The 19,450-nt window shown below is 44.4% G+C and overlaps 1 protein-coding gene across 1 annotated transcript in view; it reads right to left on the reverse strand.

The window, feature by feature from the left end:
• TSPAN2 (tetraspanin 2) overlaps positions 1-18,995 on the reverse strand; it is a 62,269-nt gene extending 43,274 nt beyond the window's left edge. Inside the window, exon 1 of the mRNA XM_033153047.1 lies at positions 18,839-18,995. Coding sequence (XP_033008938.1) covers positions 18,839-18,907 — 69 coding nt within the window. The 5' untranslated portion in view covers positions 18,908-18,995. The remainder of the gene's footprint in view (positions 1-18,838) is intronic.
• Between the last annotated feature and the right edge of the window lie 455 nt (positions 18,996-19,450).

Genomic DNA, 19,450 nt, shown 5'->3' on the forward strand with positions numbered 1-19,450 from the left:
ATACCTGAAGTAAACCAGTTTCCTTCACCATTTACTTTACTCATCTTTCTTTTTTTTAAAAGGGAAAAAAGAAAGATCAGCTCTCACCAGGCTTCCAACCTGAAAGATCACCTTTCTGCATTCTCTCTTGCTGTTTACTGTGCAGCCAGGGAGCAAAGAGCCATCAATGTAGCAAGCTGGAGCTACTTAAAACCTCCATCTCTGTGGAGTTGACTCCTGTTGCACCTCTGCTGCTGTCTGCTGTTCAAATGAATGGCTGGGGCACACTAAGCGTGTGCAGGTGGAATAGAGAATGAAACTGGACAGGAACAGGAGGGACTCATTTTCATGCACTGACTCTGAGGGGCAGGCAGAGGGCAGGGCCACCCTGGGAGAGAAGAAAGCGGGAGCGGAGCCCCATAAGATGCACAATTCAGACCCCTCCTCTTGATGCATAGAGGGCTTTTAAGGTTACCACGCAGAACTCCACAGACACAACAATGTGCATGCAAGCTCTGAGACACTGTAGAAAAGGGCAGAACGCTCCAATGATGAATGTGAAAATAGTAACTTTCAAATTGTACATATCAAAGCAGTACATTTCTTTGATCATAATGATAAAAGTGTAAATTTAAGCCTGTAAGCATTTAAGCGTACTGTTAGGCATAAAAATGCTGCATCACGGTACTCAGGATATTGGCATTAGGAGATTCAGTGCACAGTCTGACTAACTTCCTGTAACCTGCTTAAAGTAGCATGCTACTCAGAAGCAGCTGCTTTTTCCTGGTACATTACTTAAAAGTGCTGCAGCTACTACAAAGAGTTGCTCTGCATAGGTATGTGTAAAACCACCTTCACCCTTCGCCTGCATGTAAAAGTCCAAAGCTAAAGTCGGTTTTACTCAACTTTTTCAGTGATGGCAGGAACAAACCTCAGTAGTGAGGCGCATTGTAGCATTTAGGCAATCAGTTCATTTCCCCCAGGAAAGTTCTTTTGTTATCAGGTTTTCAGTTCACATATTACAAGGGATGGGAATGACAAAAGGGTTTTAATTTGGCAATAGATGCTTAGTAGCCACTTGCGGATCTTATTCTGTCATGGGCAGGAAAGGAAGCAGATCCCAGAAGGAGTGAATCCTCTGCTCACCAGCTAGTGAGTGGAGGATTCGATCCTGTGGGGTGCTGGGTGTTCCTTTGCCTGTGAAGCAGAACCTCCATAGGACTCAACACTTCAGCTCTCAGTAGGGGTGCGGGAGGAGACCCAGTCTCCTTCCCCATCCAGATGTTCAGTTAGGGTTCAGTCCTGCCTGCTAATTGATTTGAGGTCAGATCTGGAGTGGGTGGTCCCCAGGTGTGTGTGTGTGAGAAAGAGAATGAAGAGAAAGGGAAAGAGGAGTTCTATACTACAACAATGAATAACACCCCCCAAAACATTAACATTGCTTGTAGTGCTTTCTTTTTAACCTCTCTCCCCAGTGAGATTTCTAAACCCCCTTGTCTCCCAGCCTTCTCAGTAACACACACACACACACACACACAGCTGCAGTTGAGCAATCACTAAGAGCCCCACAGTTCCTGGTGACACAGTCTCCACACAGAAGAGATGGACCGAGTCATTGTTCAAGGGATGTGATGCTGTGCTTTATTGTGATGCAACAAATGCAGCTTGCTGGCTGCAGAGTTTGTGAAGCAGGCTGAGTCCAAGGCACGGCGAGGACATCATCTCGTCTCTTTCACCACCCACTCGTAATGAGCCTAAAAAGTGACCAGACCCACGGCTTCCTGCAGAGACAGGCTGCCTCTTCCAAACCCTCATGCAGGCGGGCAATGATCTTCTGGGCATCCACTCAATGCAGGAGTAAACAGTGGAAACTCAGCGCAAACAATTTACTTTACGAGACACTCGGTACATGCTGTCTAGTAGAGGAGGCTTCATTGTCCTCCCACTCACCTACATTCCATTATACGGACACTCCCTTGGACTGAAAACTATTCTTACCCAACCCCCACTTTCCCAAGGGCAGAAGGACAAGAACATAGCAAGCTAGGAACACAGCAAGCTGCCTTATACCGAGGGCTCGTCCACACTCCCACTTGTCCTGTCCCCCAGAAAACCTACTCTTTACTACTGAATTGGAGCAAATGTCAATCGAGTTTCCTGTGGACTGATGTTTGCTCTGATTCCAAGATACAGAGCAGCAGGGCAAACAGAAAACTTCTCAGGCTCATGCCTAGAAAGCAGGGGACAAGTGGGAAACCTCTCAGACCTGTGCTCTCTAGGTGCAGGCCTAGTGAAGTGTGGATGAGCCCCAAGACAAGCCAATGGTCCACTTAGCTCCGCATTGTCTCCATCAACACAGTGATTTCTCTAGGGTTTTAGGCAGGGTTTTCTCCCAGTCCCACCTGGAGGTGCTGGGGACTGAACCTGGGATATCTTGCATGCAAGGCAGATGCTCTACCACTGAGCTATGGCCCTTCCCCCAACAGGATTTCCATTTCCCCTGGATGTGGGTGGGTGTGTCCTGAGGACTTAGGGACTGTCCACACTTCCACATCATCTGCCTGCTATCCCCTGGGAAAATTGGCTGTTCACTGCTGAATTGGAACAAACGTCAATTGGTTTCTTCTTCTGTGGATTCAGCAGTAAACAGTGGGTTTTCTTGGGGAAAGCAATGGGGCAAATCGAAAACCCCACTGCTTTCTAGGCATGGGATGAGCAGAAGGGTGAACGAAGCCTTAAGTGTCTTTGTAATATTTTTTCACAACACTACTTTGCCCCTTAAGAGTTTGAGTGATGGTCTATTTCACCCTTGGCAGATCCCCATTACAATGGCATATCAGATTTCTATTTAATTATTGCATTTATATCCAAGCTTTTTCTCCAAGGCGCTGGTCCCCCCCCCCATTTAATCCCCACAGCAACCTTATGAGGCAGGTTTGCCTGAGAGGCTGCTTCATATCCAAGTGAGGATTTGTACCCTACCCAGGGATCATTTTGTGAGGAAGGGTGGGCTAAAATGTATTAAAAATGTTGAAATACAATACACATCCAATGTCCATAGTGAAAAAACATGGAGGCATCAGCGCTGAGGTGCATGCTGGTCCCCTGAAGGTTTTGTGCAGATATTTTGTTGCAGAGATGGCAATTTGTGTGTGTGGTGTTTTTTTTTTCCTGGGACGCTCTCTATGCTGCCAAGTTTATTGCTAGAATACTGAAATAGAGAAGGTGTCATCTGAGAGTTCTGCATTGCAATTCCTCACATGGCAACCTTGGAACAGAAGGAAGCAAGTGTGGCACTGCTGCTTTATACTGGTGTGCAGCTTGCAATGCTTAAGTTAAGACAGATCTACATATTGGTTTGAGCAGCTGACCTGCACTATAGGATTTCACTATAGGCTTTTGTATATTCAAATTCCAAACACGAAAGCACATGCACTCAGAATAGGGCAGCTGCTGAGAGAGAGTCACTGCTTTGAATAACATCGAATGATATTCAAAAGCAAGTTGCTTTTGTAACTAGACTCAGGGCTGCGTCAAAGTTTCGTTTAAGCAACAAAATAAAATGGAAAAGCAATTGGGAAGAATTAGCAATGGGCTTGATGGGCCATTAGAACAGAATCTAGGCACAGCATTCTCATGGGAGAAATTCAACTTGTCTCCTCATTCCACCATACAAATGGGGGAATCAGCTAAACTGTAGGTGCAGCTACAAAACCATTTATTTTTGTGCTGGCTTCCTGATATGTGTTACTTACATTTCTGACAGGGATCATCCACAGTTTTGTTTGACCCATGATTTCTAGGCATGGGTCTGAGAGGTTTTTACTTTTGTCCCACTACTTTCCCTGGGAAAGCCCACAATTTATTGCTGAATTGGAACAAAAATCCATCAAATTTTCATCCTCTCAAAATTGCACCCAGGGCCATGGCCCCCTCCCACGCTATGCCTCTGTGTTAACCTAGCCATACAAGTCGCAATCATATGCACATGTGTATCAGAAAGGACATATCCTCTCAAAGGTCACCCCACTGCCTTAGTTTCCAGGTCCTCTGATGCAATCTATAACAGGTCAGCCGATGTGGGGCCTTCCAGCAGAAGCAGATTTAGGGTAGTGTGAGTGGTGCGGAAACACTGGGTGTGCAGCTGAGGAGGGTGCATTTCAAAGCCTGGTGTGAGGGCTCTGACAGGGTGCTAGAATCCTTCTTCCCAAAACTAGACAAGCGGCCTTGGGAAGGAGGTAGGAGGGCTCTAGGACCTTGCCAGAGCCTCATGCCTTCTTCTCAAACCCCAGCTTAAGCCAGTGCCATGAGGGCTGGGGGGAGGGTGTCAAATAGCCTCACAAAAGGGCGGCATATTACCAAGGTCTGCCCCTTCCTCTAGATGTTGCTGGACTGCAGCTCCCATAATCTCTGACCACTGGCTATGCTGGCTGGGGCCGCACATTGGCTATGCTAGATCTATAATACCAGGGAGTAGATCTTTTAGTCTTTATTTAAAAACTCAAAATTATGGAACTACTGAATGAGCACACATTGCACTTTGACAGCTTTCCAAATATGAATAAAAGATTTATTGGAAGACTGCGCGTCCCACTTTCCTTTAGCCTCCAGAGAAGGAAGAAAGGGTTCATTCCCATTTGCCATCTCAGAATCATTAGAACTTGGAATCAGAGAGTGCAATTAAGGAATCCTGCCATAATGATTAGTAAGCTCTTCTAAGCTGGTGGTTTCCCACCAGGCTCTAGAAGAGACACAGTGCTCTGACCATCAAGTGCAATGCTGGAGAGAAGAGCAAGAGCAAAACAGCCTAGCTGTCTCCCACCTGGTGCCCTCCAGATCCTCCAGGTTGGGGGAGGTTGCTCTACAGGATAGAAATCCCAATAGCTTTGGCCACCTCATGAGAAGAGAAGACTCCCTGGAAAAGACCCTGATGTTGGGAAAGATTGAGGGCACAAGAAGGGGATGACAGAAGACAAGATGGTTGGACAGTGTTCTCGAAGCTACCAACATGAGTTTGTTTGTTTGTTTTTATAAGAATTTATTGGTTTTCCATATCAAAACAGATACAAATACAATAGACAAAAAACAACAACAAATACAACAACAAAAAAACAGAAATAAAAGAAAATACATACCTACACCGGAACACCAACACTCCATACATTTAATTAAAATCTTATTTCAAATCTAGTTAGGGGGACTTCCCCCGTTCTCTCCTCTGCTTCCAATTCTAATTTACTTTAGTAACTTTCTATCTATTTCAACAATTCATTCACCTAAATTCATAATCTTCATCTCTAAAATTTATATCATTTAACATCAAGATATCAAAATACAACTTCTTAATACAAATCTTAACTTCTTATAACCTTATCTATCTCTTATTCCACTAAAACTGCTGCTGGTATTTCTAATTCAAACCTTATAAAATATTAAACTATCCTTCTTTAAAAACAGTCCAAGTATCTCTTCTCTATTCCAAATCAAATTTTTAACACTCTGACTTCGGGGTACCATGATAAGCCTTCCTAATTACACATCTAAAAATTTTACCCTACCCCCCTTCTTACCATTTTTTCTCCCCACCTCAGAATCACCCACCAAACTTCCCTCCAACCCTTTCCAAAGTCCAGAATGTCCTCTTTTTCCTTGTATCTAAAGGCCGAAACCTTGTCCAAAAACATCCTAGCAAAGCTCTTCAGGAAATATAATACGTCACCATCCGACATCTCCATTTCAATCTTCAAATCAACTTTTAATTGTAAATCCCAAAATTGTTTTTCCTGCATTTCTGGGCTCTCACCCCAGAAAGCCGATATAATGTGTCCAAATTCAACCCTGGGCCTCTCACACTGACAGGGTTTTTCTTCTTCTTGGAGTTGCGTGATCACTGTGTCTTGTTCTTCAGATATTTCCTCAAGTTCCTTAGCAAAGTTCTCCTCAAGTTCCTTGGCAGAGTTCTCAGAAACCTTACCAATTCCAAAAACCTTTCGTCAACATTCTGATTCAACAGTTCTAATTTCAGGTTCAAGAGTTCTAGTTTCAAAAGAATTATCCTTTGTCCTTGGGTCATTCCCGGATCTAAAGTCATTTTAAAAGCGAAACCAAAAATGGCAGAAGCAGGCAGGAAATAACAAAGTTCAGTACTTTTCCATCTTTAAGTCTCAAGTTTCAGCCGCCATTTCCCCCTAATCAGGGTGCGAAAATTATATTCCACCAACTTTGAGAAGAAATGCTTTAAAAGTCTCAATCCTCCCCTAACAGGGGTTTTGACAGATCGTACTTGTCAGAAAAGCTCCAATGGAAACATTGTGTCAACCAAATGCAGCAGCAGCCAGATACACTGTTACTTTCTTCTAATTCAGCAGGGGAAAGGAACGGACTTCCTTTTGACATTCCTCCCCAAAAGCCAATTAAAACAGTTTTGAGGCCAATTAAACTCCGTACTTACAGCTTACGGGGTTCTTCTTTTTTTTGCTTCAATTAGGTAAGAACGAGATGCTCATCACCGGCGGCAGCCGCCACTTGGCTTCCCCGGCTGGGGCAAACTCCACAGCCCCACGCCGTTGCCCTTTCACTCCTGCGCCCCTTTTACAAGGGGAACCGGAGAAAGGGTCAGCGCGATGGGGCCAGCTGGAGAGCCCATGCCGCGGGATGCTCAACCCATGGCTTAACGGAGCCCGCTGCGCGGTAGCGGAGCTCCTAGCCCCCGGGGAAGCCAGGGTCGTCTCACAGCCGAGACAACCCTCGACCGCCGGTAATGGCGCCCTCGCCGGAAGTCCTCTACCAACATGAGTTTGACCAAACTGTGGGAGGCAGTGGAAGACAGGAGTGCTTGGCGTGCTCTGGTCCATGGGGTCACAAAGAGTCAGAAACAACTAAACGACTAAACAAAAACAACAACAATGGCACCAAAAAGCCCCCCCACCTGCTTCGCCAAGGCACTTTAGATTTACTTTGGCACAGGTTATTGGCATACTTTGACAGAAGACAGCAGGCATACATGCATGGCATTTAGCCTGCTCTGTGCTTTAGAAAACTCCTGTGTGATTGCTTCCTATTATGCATCTGTTAAAGGCACAGAGGTTCTGCAATAAATAATCAGAGGAGGATCAACACATCTCCAAAGGCAGTAAACAGTAAAACAGGGGCAAGCCAAAGTGCCAATTAGTGGCAGAGGCTGCAGCAGGAGAAAAGGTGTAACTCATCACTGGGAGCACCTGTGGTGATGATGGTGGCTGCAGCAAGTGCAAAATGTTGCGATGCAAGGCTGGAATTAGCTAGATCGATATTTGTCAAAGCTGTGTACAAAGTCCTGCTAGCAAAAAAGAGGGGGGAAATGAGTAGTTTGGAAAATGCCCTTTAACCTGCAACTTCTATTGATTTTTTAAGCCGCTTCCATGACCCCATTGCTGACTGCTGCATGCACCAGAAAATGTTCCTTTTATGGGATTTGGTGCCATTGTTTAAACGAGTAATGAAAATCTCCTCACATCACTGGAACTGCATAGCAGTGCCCGTCCTAGGTAGCAAGGAAATGGTATTTAATGCAGAGGAAATGCTTAAGAGATGAGATTTTAATCACACTAATAATAAGTTCCCAGAAGGCAAAAGCTTAGTTCTGCAGCTATGGGAAATGTTTCAAACAGTGTTATTAACAGTGGTACCTCCTCCTACCCATACACAGCTGCACACTTGTAGAAAACATTATCTTTAATGTTCTGGGATGAATGAATTTTTAAAAACTACACCAAGGGTGAAGACAGACATGACTTTTTTAAAATGCAATTTTCCTTTCCAGTTATTAAAGAAGAGGGACTGCTCAAGATACCTGTAGCTCAAGCTTGCTTTGCACAGTGCTGATTGGCTGGCACCACCAATAAATCTTCACTTAAATGTCCAGAGCAGTTTTGCACTTCAGTAATATTAACAAAGAGAAAAAAGTGGGGTAAGGGACACTTTCTCATATTAGTTGACAAATGAATTAGACATCCAATCCACAGACAAGGCTGAGCTGCCATTTTGATTCCGAAGTATGCATAACTACCATTTACACCGCAAAGCCTAGAGGGCAAGGGACCCAGTGTGGGGACTTTCTATATTCTTATTTATAAAATGTGTATGTCACTCTTCATCTGTAGATCTCGAGGTAGTTCACAGCATAAAAATCCAAGATAAAAACAGAAAAATACATTAAAAACAAAAAAAAAACAAAAATGCTCCCACTCACAACACATTTAACAGGATGCTAGTCAGCCCAAGGCCTGGTTGAAGAGGCGCCTAAAGATATATAATAAATGTGCCAGGCAAACCTCCCTGGGGAGACAATTTCACTTACGCCATCTTTCCTAAAGCTTCGGTAATATATTAAGAGATACCATGCTTTCTTAGGGACAGACCTAAGATGGTTTCTACACATAGCACATTCATTTTATTGCTTTCCTCCAATGGTCTCATAGCAGCCACAAATTCTCAGGACAGACTTCTATGTTACTTTTTCATATATGGAAATTAATAATCATGTAAAAAAATGTATAAATTCTGGATGCCACTGAAGAAAAGCAAAATACTCCCTGAAGGAAAACCTTACTTTAATGCCCCTAAATAAATGCATATATCTATGCTAGACAGTTTTTTATTTTGTAGGTAATGTGTACATGCTAATCTTCCTATTATTTCTCAATGAAGAACTCTGTTAAAATGTGAAAAGCAGGTATACGGTTGTCTACAAAAATGGGTGCAATGAAAGGCATCACCATGACTTCACTTGAGGAGCAACCCGAGAGCAGAATGAGGACGCACTACTTCAGATTGCAGGTAGAAGATCATCGCTTTGTATAGCTCTTCCATATAAAAACCTCCCTGTTGATAGAAAACCAACAGATTGGGGAACAGAGTTCAAGCCTACACCTTGCTTTGCTTACTAGTTTTCTGCTTGCAGAGAGTGTCTTGGTTTACATAGAGAAACATTCACTTGCAGGCTAAAGTGTTACTATTTTACCACCCCATACAGCCTTATTCTCTGCTGCTAGTATAACAACACTAAAGCAGGGGAACATGAAACATGAAAGGGCAGGGGGGAAAGGGGCAGTTTGGCACCCATCCAAGAAATACACTTAATAAACAAAGGGACCACTGAGATAAAAGCAACCAATGATCTCTTGCTTTACACTATTGAGGAACACAGGGCAACACACACATGCCCATCAATTGATCTTTCACCCTTTGATGCGCTGATGTGGAATGTATGAATGGCTTCCATTTAAAAGTTTTGTCTTTGAGGTGGCATGGAAACTCTGTGTGGGGCATTTGAGCTGTGACCTTGCAGTTGTCAAGTGATTTCTTTTGAGAGTGTAAGCAAGCTTGAGGGCATGGCCCAACTATGATGTTATCTATTGAACAGCCTTTGAATTGAAAGTGATTTAGAAAAAATATTAATGCATGTGTGAACAAGATCTTAGGTGAAGGCTCATTCTGATTAAATGCGAGCTATCTGGGGATTTTTTTTCTTCTTGTCTGCACTACCCTGTGGCAACATCTGTGGCTGTCCCCACCCCCTGCCCCATCAAGAGCCACCTCTAGTGCTACAGTGGTACCTCGGGTTACAAACACATCGGGTTACAAACACTGTGCGTTACAGGCTCTACTAACCCAGAAGTAGTACCTTGGGTTAAGAACTTTACCTCAGGATGAGAACAGAAATCGTGTACCGGCGGCACGGTGGCAGCGGGAGGCCCCATTAGCTAAAGTGGTACCTCAGGTTAAGAACGGTTTCAGGTTAAGAACGGACCTCCAGAATGAATTTAGTTCGTAACCAGAGGTACCATTGCACTTGCAATTTACCCAGCCATCTTTGCTGCACTATACAGTGTACAGTGGCATCTTGGTTCTCAAACGCCTTGGTACTCAAACAACTTGGAACCCAAACACTGCAAACCTGGGAGTAAGTGTTCCGGTTTGTGAACTTTTTTCAGAAGCTGAACTTGCTCCGTTTAGAGTGCTACGCTTCTGATTTGAGTGCCACACTTCCATTTTGAGTGTTATGCTGAGGTCCATCTGTTTTTGCTATTTATTTTGTGGTTTTATTTTTGCGGCACTTTTTTGTTTTGCATTTGTGACTGTGTGGAACCCGGTTCAGCTACTAATTGTGTGACTGCAGTACATCGTTTACTGCTTTCATTTTATGGATCAATGGTGTCATTATATAGTAAAATTTATGTTAATTTGCTGTTTTAGGGGTTGTTTTTAAAAGTATGGAACAGATTAATCCATTTTGCATTACTTTCTATGGGAAAGCGCGCCTTGGTTTTGGAATGCTTTGGTTTTGGAACGGACTTCCAGAACGGATTAAGTTTGAGAATCAAGGTACCACTGTACTGTGACTCTATTTGCCTAACTGCTGTCAAACAGTGTTAATGCTTTACTTTAGTCAGTCATAATAAGCAAGTTAATAATGCCATTTCAGCCTTGTAGGAATGCTATCAAAACATGAAGGAAGAGTGTCTGAGGGAGGTTTCATCATGTTCGGTTATGAAGTGGCCAACTCTTAACTGTCATGTATCTAAAAATAAACGTTTATACACAGACCCCCCCCCCCCCCCTTAAGTCACACTGGTAAAGAGCAGGCATGTTGTCTGTGATTGAAAAAAAAAGCTTTTAGAGTCTCACCATTCCATGTGCATGCAGAGAGCTGCGATTTGTGTCTGAATGCATAATTTAGTTTTCATAAGCCCTGACTGAGGTTGATCTCCATTGTGTCACAGCAGCACTGGTGTGACATTCTGTCTACAAATATCCGAGCTAATGGTTTCATCCTGCAATACCATGATGTAATAAGGTCAAGGTGAGCAATTCACCTTCTCAGTGCTGGTGTGTTACTCTCTCTCCTCCTGCCCATAACTAGAACTTAACTGAACCTATTAGTGCTATGGATGGCTCTGTATTTTTCTAGTTACAGATGGGTAGCCGTGTTGGTCTGCCATAGTCAAAACAAAATAAAAAAATTCTTTCCAGTAGCACCTTAGAGACCAACTAAGTTAGTTCTTGGTATGAGCTTTCGTGTGCATGCACACTTCTTCAGATACACTGAAACAGAAGTCACCAGATCCTTAAATATAGTGAGGGAGTGGGGAGGGGTATTACTCAGAGGGTGGTGGGAATGGGTGATCAGCTGATAGGTGTGGAAAACCTGTTGACGACTCTTAACGGCTGCAATTAGTCTTGCAGGGAAAGGCAAGGGGTGAGATGGCTTTCTGTATTTTTCTCTTTCAGTCATTTACCCATTTCCAAGCAGAGAACAGAACAGAACTCAAGAGGTTCAACACACTGAACTCAAGAGCTGTTGCTCTCTTGGGTGAGAAGCCTCCAACCACACGTTTCTTTTTTAATTCGACAGAAATGCCACTGGAAATAGTTGCATGAGGGACAGGTGGGTTGAGTGCTTTTAACAGAGAGTCATTTCCATTTAATGTACAGTGCTCCTTAACTTCCCTAAAGAAACCTTTGGTATACTGGAAGGACTGCAGTAGCTTGAAAGCATCTCATGTTGAAAGTTCAGAGCCGGCCCACCCATGAGGCAAGGTGGGCAGCCTCCCAAATGCTGCCTCTACAGTGGCCTCTTGGTGAATAAGAGTCACTACTGGTCTCCCCCCCCCTCCCAGTTTCCGATGGAGATCTTTATTTGCTCCTCATTCCTGGTGTGGATCTTTATTCCCTCCTTGTTCCTGATGTAGAGCTTCACTCACCCCATCTTCCCTGGCGAAAGGGGAGGGGGTGCCATTTTGTGGTTTGCCTCAGGTGCCAAAACGTCTTGCGCTGGCCCTGCAAATGCTGACTGGAAACCTGAAACTGACTAATCAAACAAGGCCAGAGAAATGATAGGCCAACCACATCCTGAAACAGAAACGGCTGGATGGAGCAATTACTGAGTAGGAGGCAGAAAGTGCCCCCCCTTTTTTACCACCAGCAAGTACTGTAGGCAGGCCTCTGGAAAGTCAGATGTCAGTGCCATGCTGAGGGGAAGAAACAGGATGGGCCACTGAGAAGTCTGCAGTTTACCACAGCATACATGCCAGCTCAAAAGCTGGAATGCTCAATCTGGAATGCTGGCAGATGCAGATTTATGGCAGCGCGACCAGTTCCACTGAACTGGGCACCAAACCTAGGGGGCGCTGCAGGATGTCACAACTATAACTTAGTGAACTGAGCAGAACGGAAAGCAAGAGGTGAGGGGGGGGGGGCTGCCAAATTTTGGGCTCACACAGAGCGCTGCTGAAATTTAAAAGGCCCTAGTCCACCCCTGATGCTGGCAACCACAGCCTATCAATTTGTTTTCCAAAAATCAAGTTTCTAGGCCTGATGACTGTAAATATAATCTCAGAATAATACGGACAGTCGTGATGGAGCATCAGAAGGCATGAGGAGTATGCAGGACTTCCACTAACAAAGAGGCAGGCATTCAGTGCCCTTAACAGAAGCAGAGTCAATTATGCAAATGCCCTTCATTTGCAGAACTAGCTGAGCAAACTGAGGACTACAGTTGGGATTCCATTTCTCTCTAAGTTTCTTTGGAATGAGATGTCAGAATCAGCTTTAGTAACTCATGTTCAGGATGCAATTTGCATTACAGGCTTGAACCCCGACCACCCTATTTTCAAGGGGCAAGGAAAATATACTGGGTGAGATTCACCTGCTGAACCCCATCAGTGAAAGCCCTATGCAATGACTTCTGCTTGTTCAATGGGATTTTCCTCCCCTTGTGTGCCCTTTCTTTCCCAAATTTAGCTGGGTCTTGGAAGAACCCCCAGAAGAGCATGGGGAAGGGGGGAGACAGGGGATTGTACAGTCTGGCAAATTGCAACACTTGCACAGAAGGAATGTTTGTCATAGAACAATGTTGAATTCCACTCAGTGTGTATATATATATAACAGAACAGTATATTTAAAACAAAAAAATAAAATAAAAATAAAAAATCCTTCCAGTAGCACCTTAGAGACCAACTAAGTTTGTTCTTGGTATGAGCTTTCGTGTGCATGCATGGTATATCTGAAGAAGTGTGCATGCACAAGGAAGCTCATACCAAGAACAAACTTACCGTAGTTGGTCTCTAAGGTGCTACTGGAAGGATTTTTTTATTTTTTATTTTTTATTTTGTTTTAACTATGGCAGACCAACACGGCTACCTACCTGTAACTAGAACAGTATATATAACAGAACGGAACAGAGAAGAAAGTTTTTGTAGGAGAAGAAGTTAATGTAAAAGGATCAGGGAGGGAGGAAAACTAGCAGTGTCAGGATGGGCATGGGTGAAAGTCAAGTGCAAAACGAAAAGGGAAGATATGACAGGAGAGGCATATTCAGTTCTTCAGAAGCAACTTGTTTGGTGGAATGGACCCACAATGTTGGCTTCTGCTTTTCTTAGAACCTCTGGATAAGCCTAAAATGAGGAGGTTATGCAATGTCCAGATCCAATGGCTAGACTTAGCTTGAGAAAAGCAGAATGGAGATTGCCATGGTAAAGAATTCTGCGATTTTCAAAGAAGGATGAGATCTCAACAGTAAACAATGTCACCAACTGCTAGCTGCTTATATCAGTCTCTCCCTTCATTTGTCACCATCTCCTCCCTTGCACTGCTATTTTGTGACTGGTGGGTGTCGGTCATTTTTAGCCCTCTCACGTGGCCACTGGGGGTAGGATTCTTTTTTTAAAGGTCATTTTCACTTGTCCCATGTGCTAGCTATGCTGCATTATTTGTACACCTAATTTTTCCTACCTAAATGCAGAGCACTCCATTTCCTATCCTATCAAGATCATGCTGAATCCCACCTGACTTCTAAGAAATTGGCTAACCCACTCAGTTGCCGATGTCATAAGAAAATCTGATAAGCATACCTTCCACTTGTTTGATGATTTATAAAGATGTTAAACTAGGTTTGGAATGGGAAAGAGAGGATGAGAAGGGAGAAAAGGAAATATGCAAGATATATTGTAAGGTGACAGCCAAAGCAAGGGCTTTACAGGTCACAGAACTGAGGTTTCTTTGAAGCAAATGTTTGATATGTTTGATATGTATGGTGTATATGCTGCTTTGAAACTTTACATGGATGATACTTATCTCCCTAATGCATACTGCATGGATGGGGAACCTCTGGCTTCCAGGTCTACTCAGGACCACATCTCCCTATTAGCCTGCAAACTTGTTCTGGCCAAGCCATAGCCATCTGCCCAGTGGAGGTAGATAAAATGGGCTTTGTGGTGCTTGCTATCAGCTGATTGTCACTGCTTCAGTAATGCTGCGCAAAAGGATTCCCCAGTGCTGTGCAGCATTTTTTTGCCCATGCAGATTGGAATCAAACTGTGCAGCAAAAAGCAAGTCATATGCTGCTGTTGTAACATCAGGTGATTGATACGTGGGCAACCCTGCCCCCCCCCGTCAAACTTGACCCATGGGTGTTTGAAATATGGATCTAGGCTACCAGTCAGTTCCAGTTCCCTCCTCCTGGTGTACTGCATTGCTAGGGATGGACTCAACATCCTAATTTTTGTTTCAATGATGTGCAGTCACAGGTCCATTCTACTGCATTTTATTTATTTATAAAAATATTTATATATTACTATGCAATTAAAAAATCATGGTGGTTTACAGCAATAAAACATAAAAATATACAACGAAAGCCACATGAAAAAGTTGAAAACAATATTCTGTGGTTTTTTTTTGGAAAGAATGCAAAAAAAGGTCCACATTTAAATTGTACACATTTTGCACATGAAATATAGGCATCTTCCAATGCACTTTCTCAGAAAATAGGGAAATATTTCCCAGAAAATATTAATTTTGAACAAAAAATAAATATTTTTGTGCACACTTTTTGCACACCAAAACTGCTTCGCAAAATCCGGATAAGTGCAAAATCCAACTGGGAGTTGCATTCCAGTTCACAAGCAAGTTTGGGAGTGTCAGTTTGGTCAGTCTGCTTTTGAAAAGCAGACCTAACAAATTCCTCCTTCAAAATGAAGGAATGATGCCCTTAGAAGGACTGAAATAAACTCTGAGTCTATGTAAAGTTATAGAAGTGTATATGCACAATGGACATTCTTAAGCCATCATGGAAGTGTGCCCATAATTGAAGAGTCCCAAGCTGTTCCTTAAGAGTTATTTGTTTTTTGCTTCCTTTTAGATTAGCAATCCACAGCACTGCCTGGGCACAGAGAACCACGCAGCTCTGGGAAAGTGTTGATAGCAAAACAATGTCAAGGATAAACAAATGTGCCCCATTGTGGCTGTTTATTTCCTTTGCTGTTTCTATGGTTTCAATGAAGAGCTATTTTCTTCTACTGGCGGGTTGATGTTGGTACTCAGATCTAAGAGATGTGTTAGATGAGATATAAACTTGAGTACCAGCAATTAAAGTGATGTTATTCTTTTGGAATTCAGGGCTAAACATCTCTACTAATGGAAAGACTCTTGTCAGTGTGCAGCAGAGCACAAGATTCTGGTATGCTTAATAGACAAATATGAGAAGTTATGGTTAACGAGATAAAGAGCAAACTTGTATTCATTACATGGCCTACAATACCCCCAGTGATAGTTTCTTTCACCATGTGACCAGAGATGCTGAAACTGAAAACCACTTCTAAGAAAGGAGATCCCAGTTCTCCAAATAATATGTTAGGCAACGGAACAAGCAAACCTTCTAAATATTGTTGCCATCTTCAAAAGCAAATTATTGATAAATTAGCCCAATCAGCCAAACAGCAACATGAATGCAGATTTTAAACAAACCTCTGACCAAACAGACATAATTAGTCCACAGGATCTCCTTATGGGGAAAAGACAACTCATTTCTAGCTATATTGGTCAAGGCTATCTGCAAGCAGGGTTTGGCTTTCATCTTGCCAGGCTTCCACAAAAATCCTGCCCACCAAGGGAGTACGTATGGTTGGGGTCACCAATGCAATGGCATCTTGGGTGCAATAGCATCTTGAAGGTATTTCCAAGTGCCCATGAAGCCTCTGAGTGTCCCCCACCCCCATTCATTGCCCCTCTTGGTGAGTGGTCACCTTTTTCTGCCTTGAAAAGAGGAGGAACTTTGTCATTCAGCTCTATGTGCTTTTCACGGCTCAGATTAAATCCACTGCATCTAAGTTTCAGCTTGGCAAAGTCTTCAGGTGGTGAGAAGAGGAGCCAATCCAGGGGAAGGGAGCAAGAAGTGACAGGAGAGAGTAGTGCCCAAGATTGGGTTGGACTAGATGACCAATGGAGCCCCTTCCAACTCTACAATTATATTGTTCACTCACTCAAAAATGTGTCCCTGTGCCTAAAACAGTTGGTGACCTCTCATGTATGGCCTGCCCAGTCAGTGATGGGGAAGAAGTGGGCAGGCTGCTGCTATTTTTACACAGGGGATACATCAGAAGCATGATCGAGGAGGGCAGCAAATCTCTTGGGGTCTGCCATCTTTAATAGAGGCCTTTCCCAATGGCATGATAGATGGATGGTCATCTGTCATGGATGCGTTAGTTGAGGTTCCTGCATTGTAGGAGGTTGGACTAGATGGCCCTTGGGGTCCCTTCCAACTCTATGATTGTATGTTTTAGGGCCTTTCGAGATGACAGTCTCTGGGAATTTACATTTCCTGCTCAGATGATGGTTCTAGCTAAAGACATTATTCAGAGTTTGGGTTGAATATTCTCAGCTGGTACCACTGAAGAAAGGAACCTTGAGCAGCCATTTAAGCAAAATAGGGGATGGAAAAGAACAAGGCTTCCCTTCCCCCATGATTGTGACCTCAATGTCAAAAAAACTCCCATCCCGTTGCTTCTGCTTTTCTGAATTGTTCTGAAGTTGCACCCTTCCCCTCCACAGCACTGGAGTGCAATTGTCTCCTGTGATGCATCAACAATAGCAAAAGATAAGAGGGAGCAGATTCTGTACATTTGCATGAACTCTGACAGCCACCAGGAGAAAGTGCATATTGTAATATTGCTTGTCAGAATTTATTAAAAATTATTGCCTTTCACTTGTACTCTGTGTACACCATTCTGCACAAGAGTTGGTAAGCAGCTTGCTTGCTTATTTGGATATCCTCTGCTTTTAATATTTGAAAAGGCGATTTGCCTCAGTACATCAGGAACAAAAGGAACACGCTGCAGCGGACTGGCAAACCATTAATGCCTTTATTGTATACAGGTTCAGGAGATCACAACCAATAAAGGCTAGCTTCCCTACTAATAAACTACAGCCACACATCGTGTCATGCTCCTTAATATGATAGACATTGAAATGTATTCACAGAGTACTGCACTTGGCTTGGAAATTCTAGCTTAAAACATTTTGGGCATTCACGCAGAGCCATAGTGGTTTCACACTCATGCCACTAATAAGAGAGACCTGCATTAATAATTGCTCAAAGGGTGGATGCTCACAAATGCTGCAAATACATTTTTGACCAAACATACAAAGGGTCCACAACACACAAAAGGGGTAACATTTTATCTCTGGGAAAATGGTTCAAGAAGCCACAAAGCTTTACACATCTCAGAGACACAAATAGAAAAGCTCACAGAATTCTAACCAATGCTCACATGTCAGTGTTATTTAAGAAACTTGTTAGTGGTTTCATGGTTGATGTCCCAGAAGGGAGGGAAGCAAGACATTAAACCCCATCATAATCACGTGCTTATTGGGGCAATACAGCATTTGTGCTTTTGTAGGTTCCAGCCTTTTTGACTTGCTTTTAATGTGGCACTAGGCTTCACAAACATGTGACCATATGGCCAGCCCATAGGTGCAGACAATTTGCAAGTTACAGGCATTTTTCCACGAGGGTTGCAGAGACAGACACTTCTCCTTGCCTGATGATCTCATCTGCCCCAAAGACAAAAGACGATCGTATGCAGAAAAGACACACTAACGAAGGTAACTCATTCACTCAATATGTTTTTTTTACTGTAACTGAGCTATCATGGGTTAGATGAGGATGACAGATGATCCGTGCTTCCTTCAGAACACACTTAACTTCACACGGCACTTTGCACTAGAACACCTCAGCTTCATTTCCTTTGGATCAGTTTGTACCTGCCTGCTCCCCACTTTGATAGCTGCATAAATTGATTGTGCAAAACAGCCGTTGCAGAGAGTACAGTATCTACAAAACAGTGGGTCGGACGGAGAAAGGAAGCATGACCTTCCCCCAATGGAGTATCCTACATATCTAGCAGCTGTTAGGTTAGCCTCCCAGTGATCCGAAGCAGAGGGATGCGCAGGGCAGAGCGGTTGCACACCAGCCCATGTTATTGCAATTTCGCTCTAGCAGGCTCAAGAGATCATGAAGGGTGGCATGTAGTGCTGTAGGGGGTTGTGCAACGAAAGATGGTCAAGGCAGGGGGAGAGAGAAACCGGCTGGCTGGGATTGTGCTACAGTTTATCAGCACGTACGTAAGCGTGTCGGTTTGCTGCCTGAAGCAGCAAGATCCTTAGCTGGCAGCAAAGGGCTCACTCTGTTTGCTCTTCCTGATGAAGCTGAGGCGCGGGATAGCTCAGTTAGCAGGGAATGAGACTCTTGATCTCAGGGTCGTGGGTTCGAGCCCAGAGTTGGGCAAAAGAACCCTGCATCGCAGGAGGTTAGACTAGATGACCCTCGTGGACCCAGCTCTACGATCTATGAAATAGCCTCTCTCTGCCCTATCACCATTGCTCTCCAGAGTCCAGACTTTACTGCTCGTCTTTCCCGGGTATCCTGAATTCCCATTCAATCTCTCTCCCTCTTCTTTGACTACTGCTTCCCACAGCCCCGTAGTCCCCGATTGCCCTTTGCTCCCCGGCTCATTCTCCCCGGTCGCGATCGCCCCGCACTGACCCAGAAGATGAAGTTGAAGATGAAGAGCAGGAACTTGACGCAGCGCATCCCTCCTTGCACTCTCCCCATGGCCGGCGTCTCTCTCGCAGCAGCTGCAGCAGCGGCACCACCACACGCTCCTTCGCCAACAGCTCGCCGCTGCTAACAGACGCCTTCGCCCGCGGTGGCTGCCCGGCTGGGAGGGCGGGGCCGGGGCCTGCGAGGAGGAGGCAGGTGCCGGGCGGGGCCGAGGGAGCGCGAGCGGGGGGCGGGCAGCGCGGAGCGGAGCCAGAGACGCCGCTGCCGCCGCCGCCTCTCCCTCGGGGTCCCTCGCCCGGGGTCAGCGGACAGTAAAAGAGGCGCGCTGAACTTCAGCTGCCCGGAGAAGAAGACAAGCCCCAGGCCCCCTGTCCCGGAAGAAGCCTCGCTCTCTTGTCCAAAATGAGCACACGATTAGCGACAGTTTCCTGTCGTCGTTGCACAGCCCCGCTCGTGGAAACAGATCCCCAGAGTAAGTTTTGGCACCAATCCAGGCCTTCACGCCAAGCATCTACAGGTGCAAGAGAGCGAGGCGGCAGAAGTTGGGCCTCCCCACCCCTTTAAAAACAACACCACATTTAAACCACGTGGAAT

The sequence above is a fragment of the Lacerta agilis genome, chromosome 6 (genome assembly GCF_009819535.1).
Source record: "Lacerta agilis isolate rLacAgi1 chromosome 6, rLacAgi1.pri, whole genome shotgun sequence".
Taxonomy (NCBI): Eukaryota; Metazoa; Chordata; class Lepidosauria; order Squamata; family Lacertidae; genus Lacerta; species Lacerta agilis.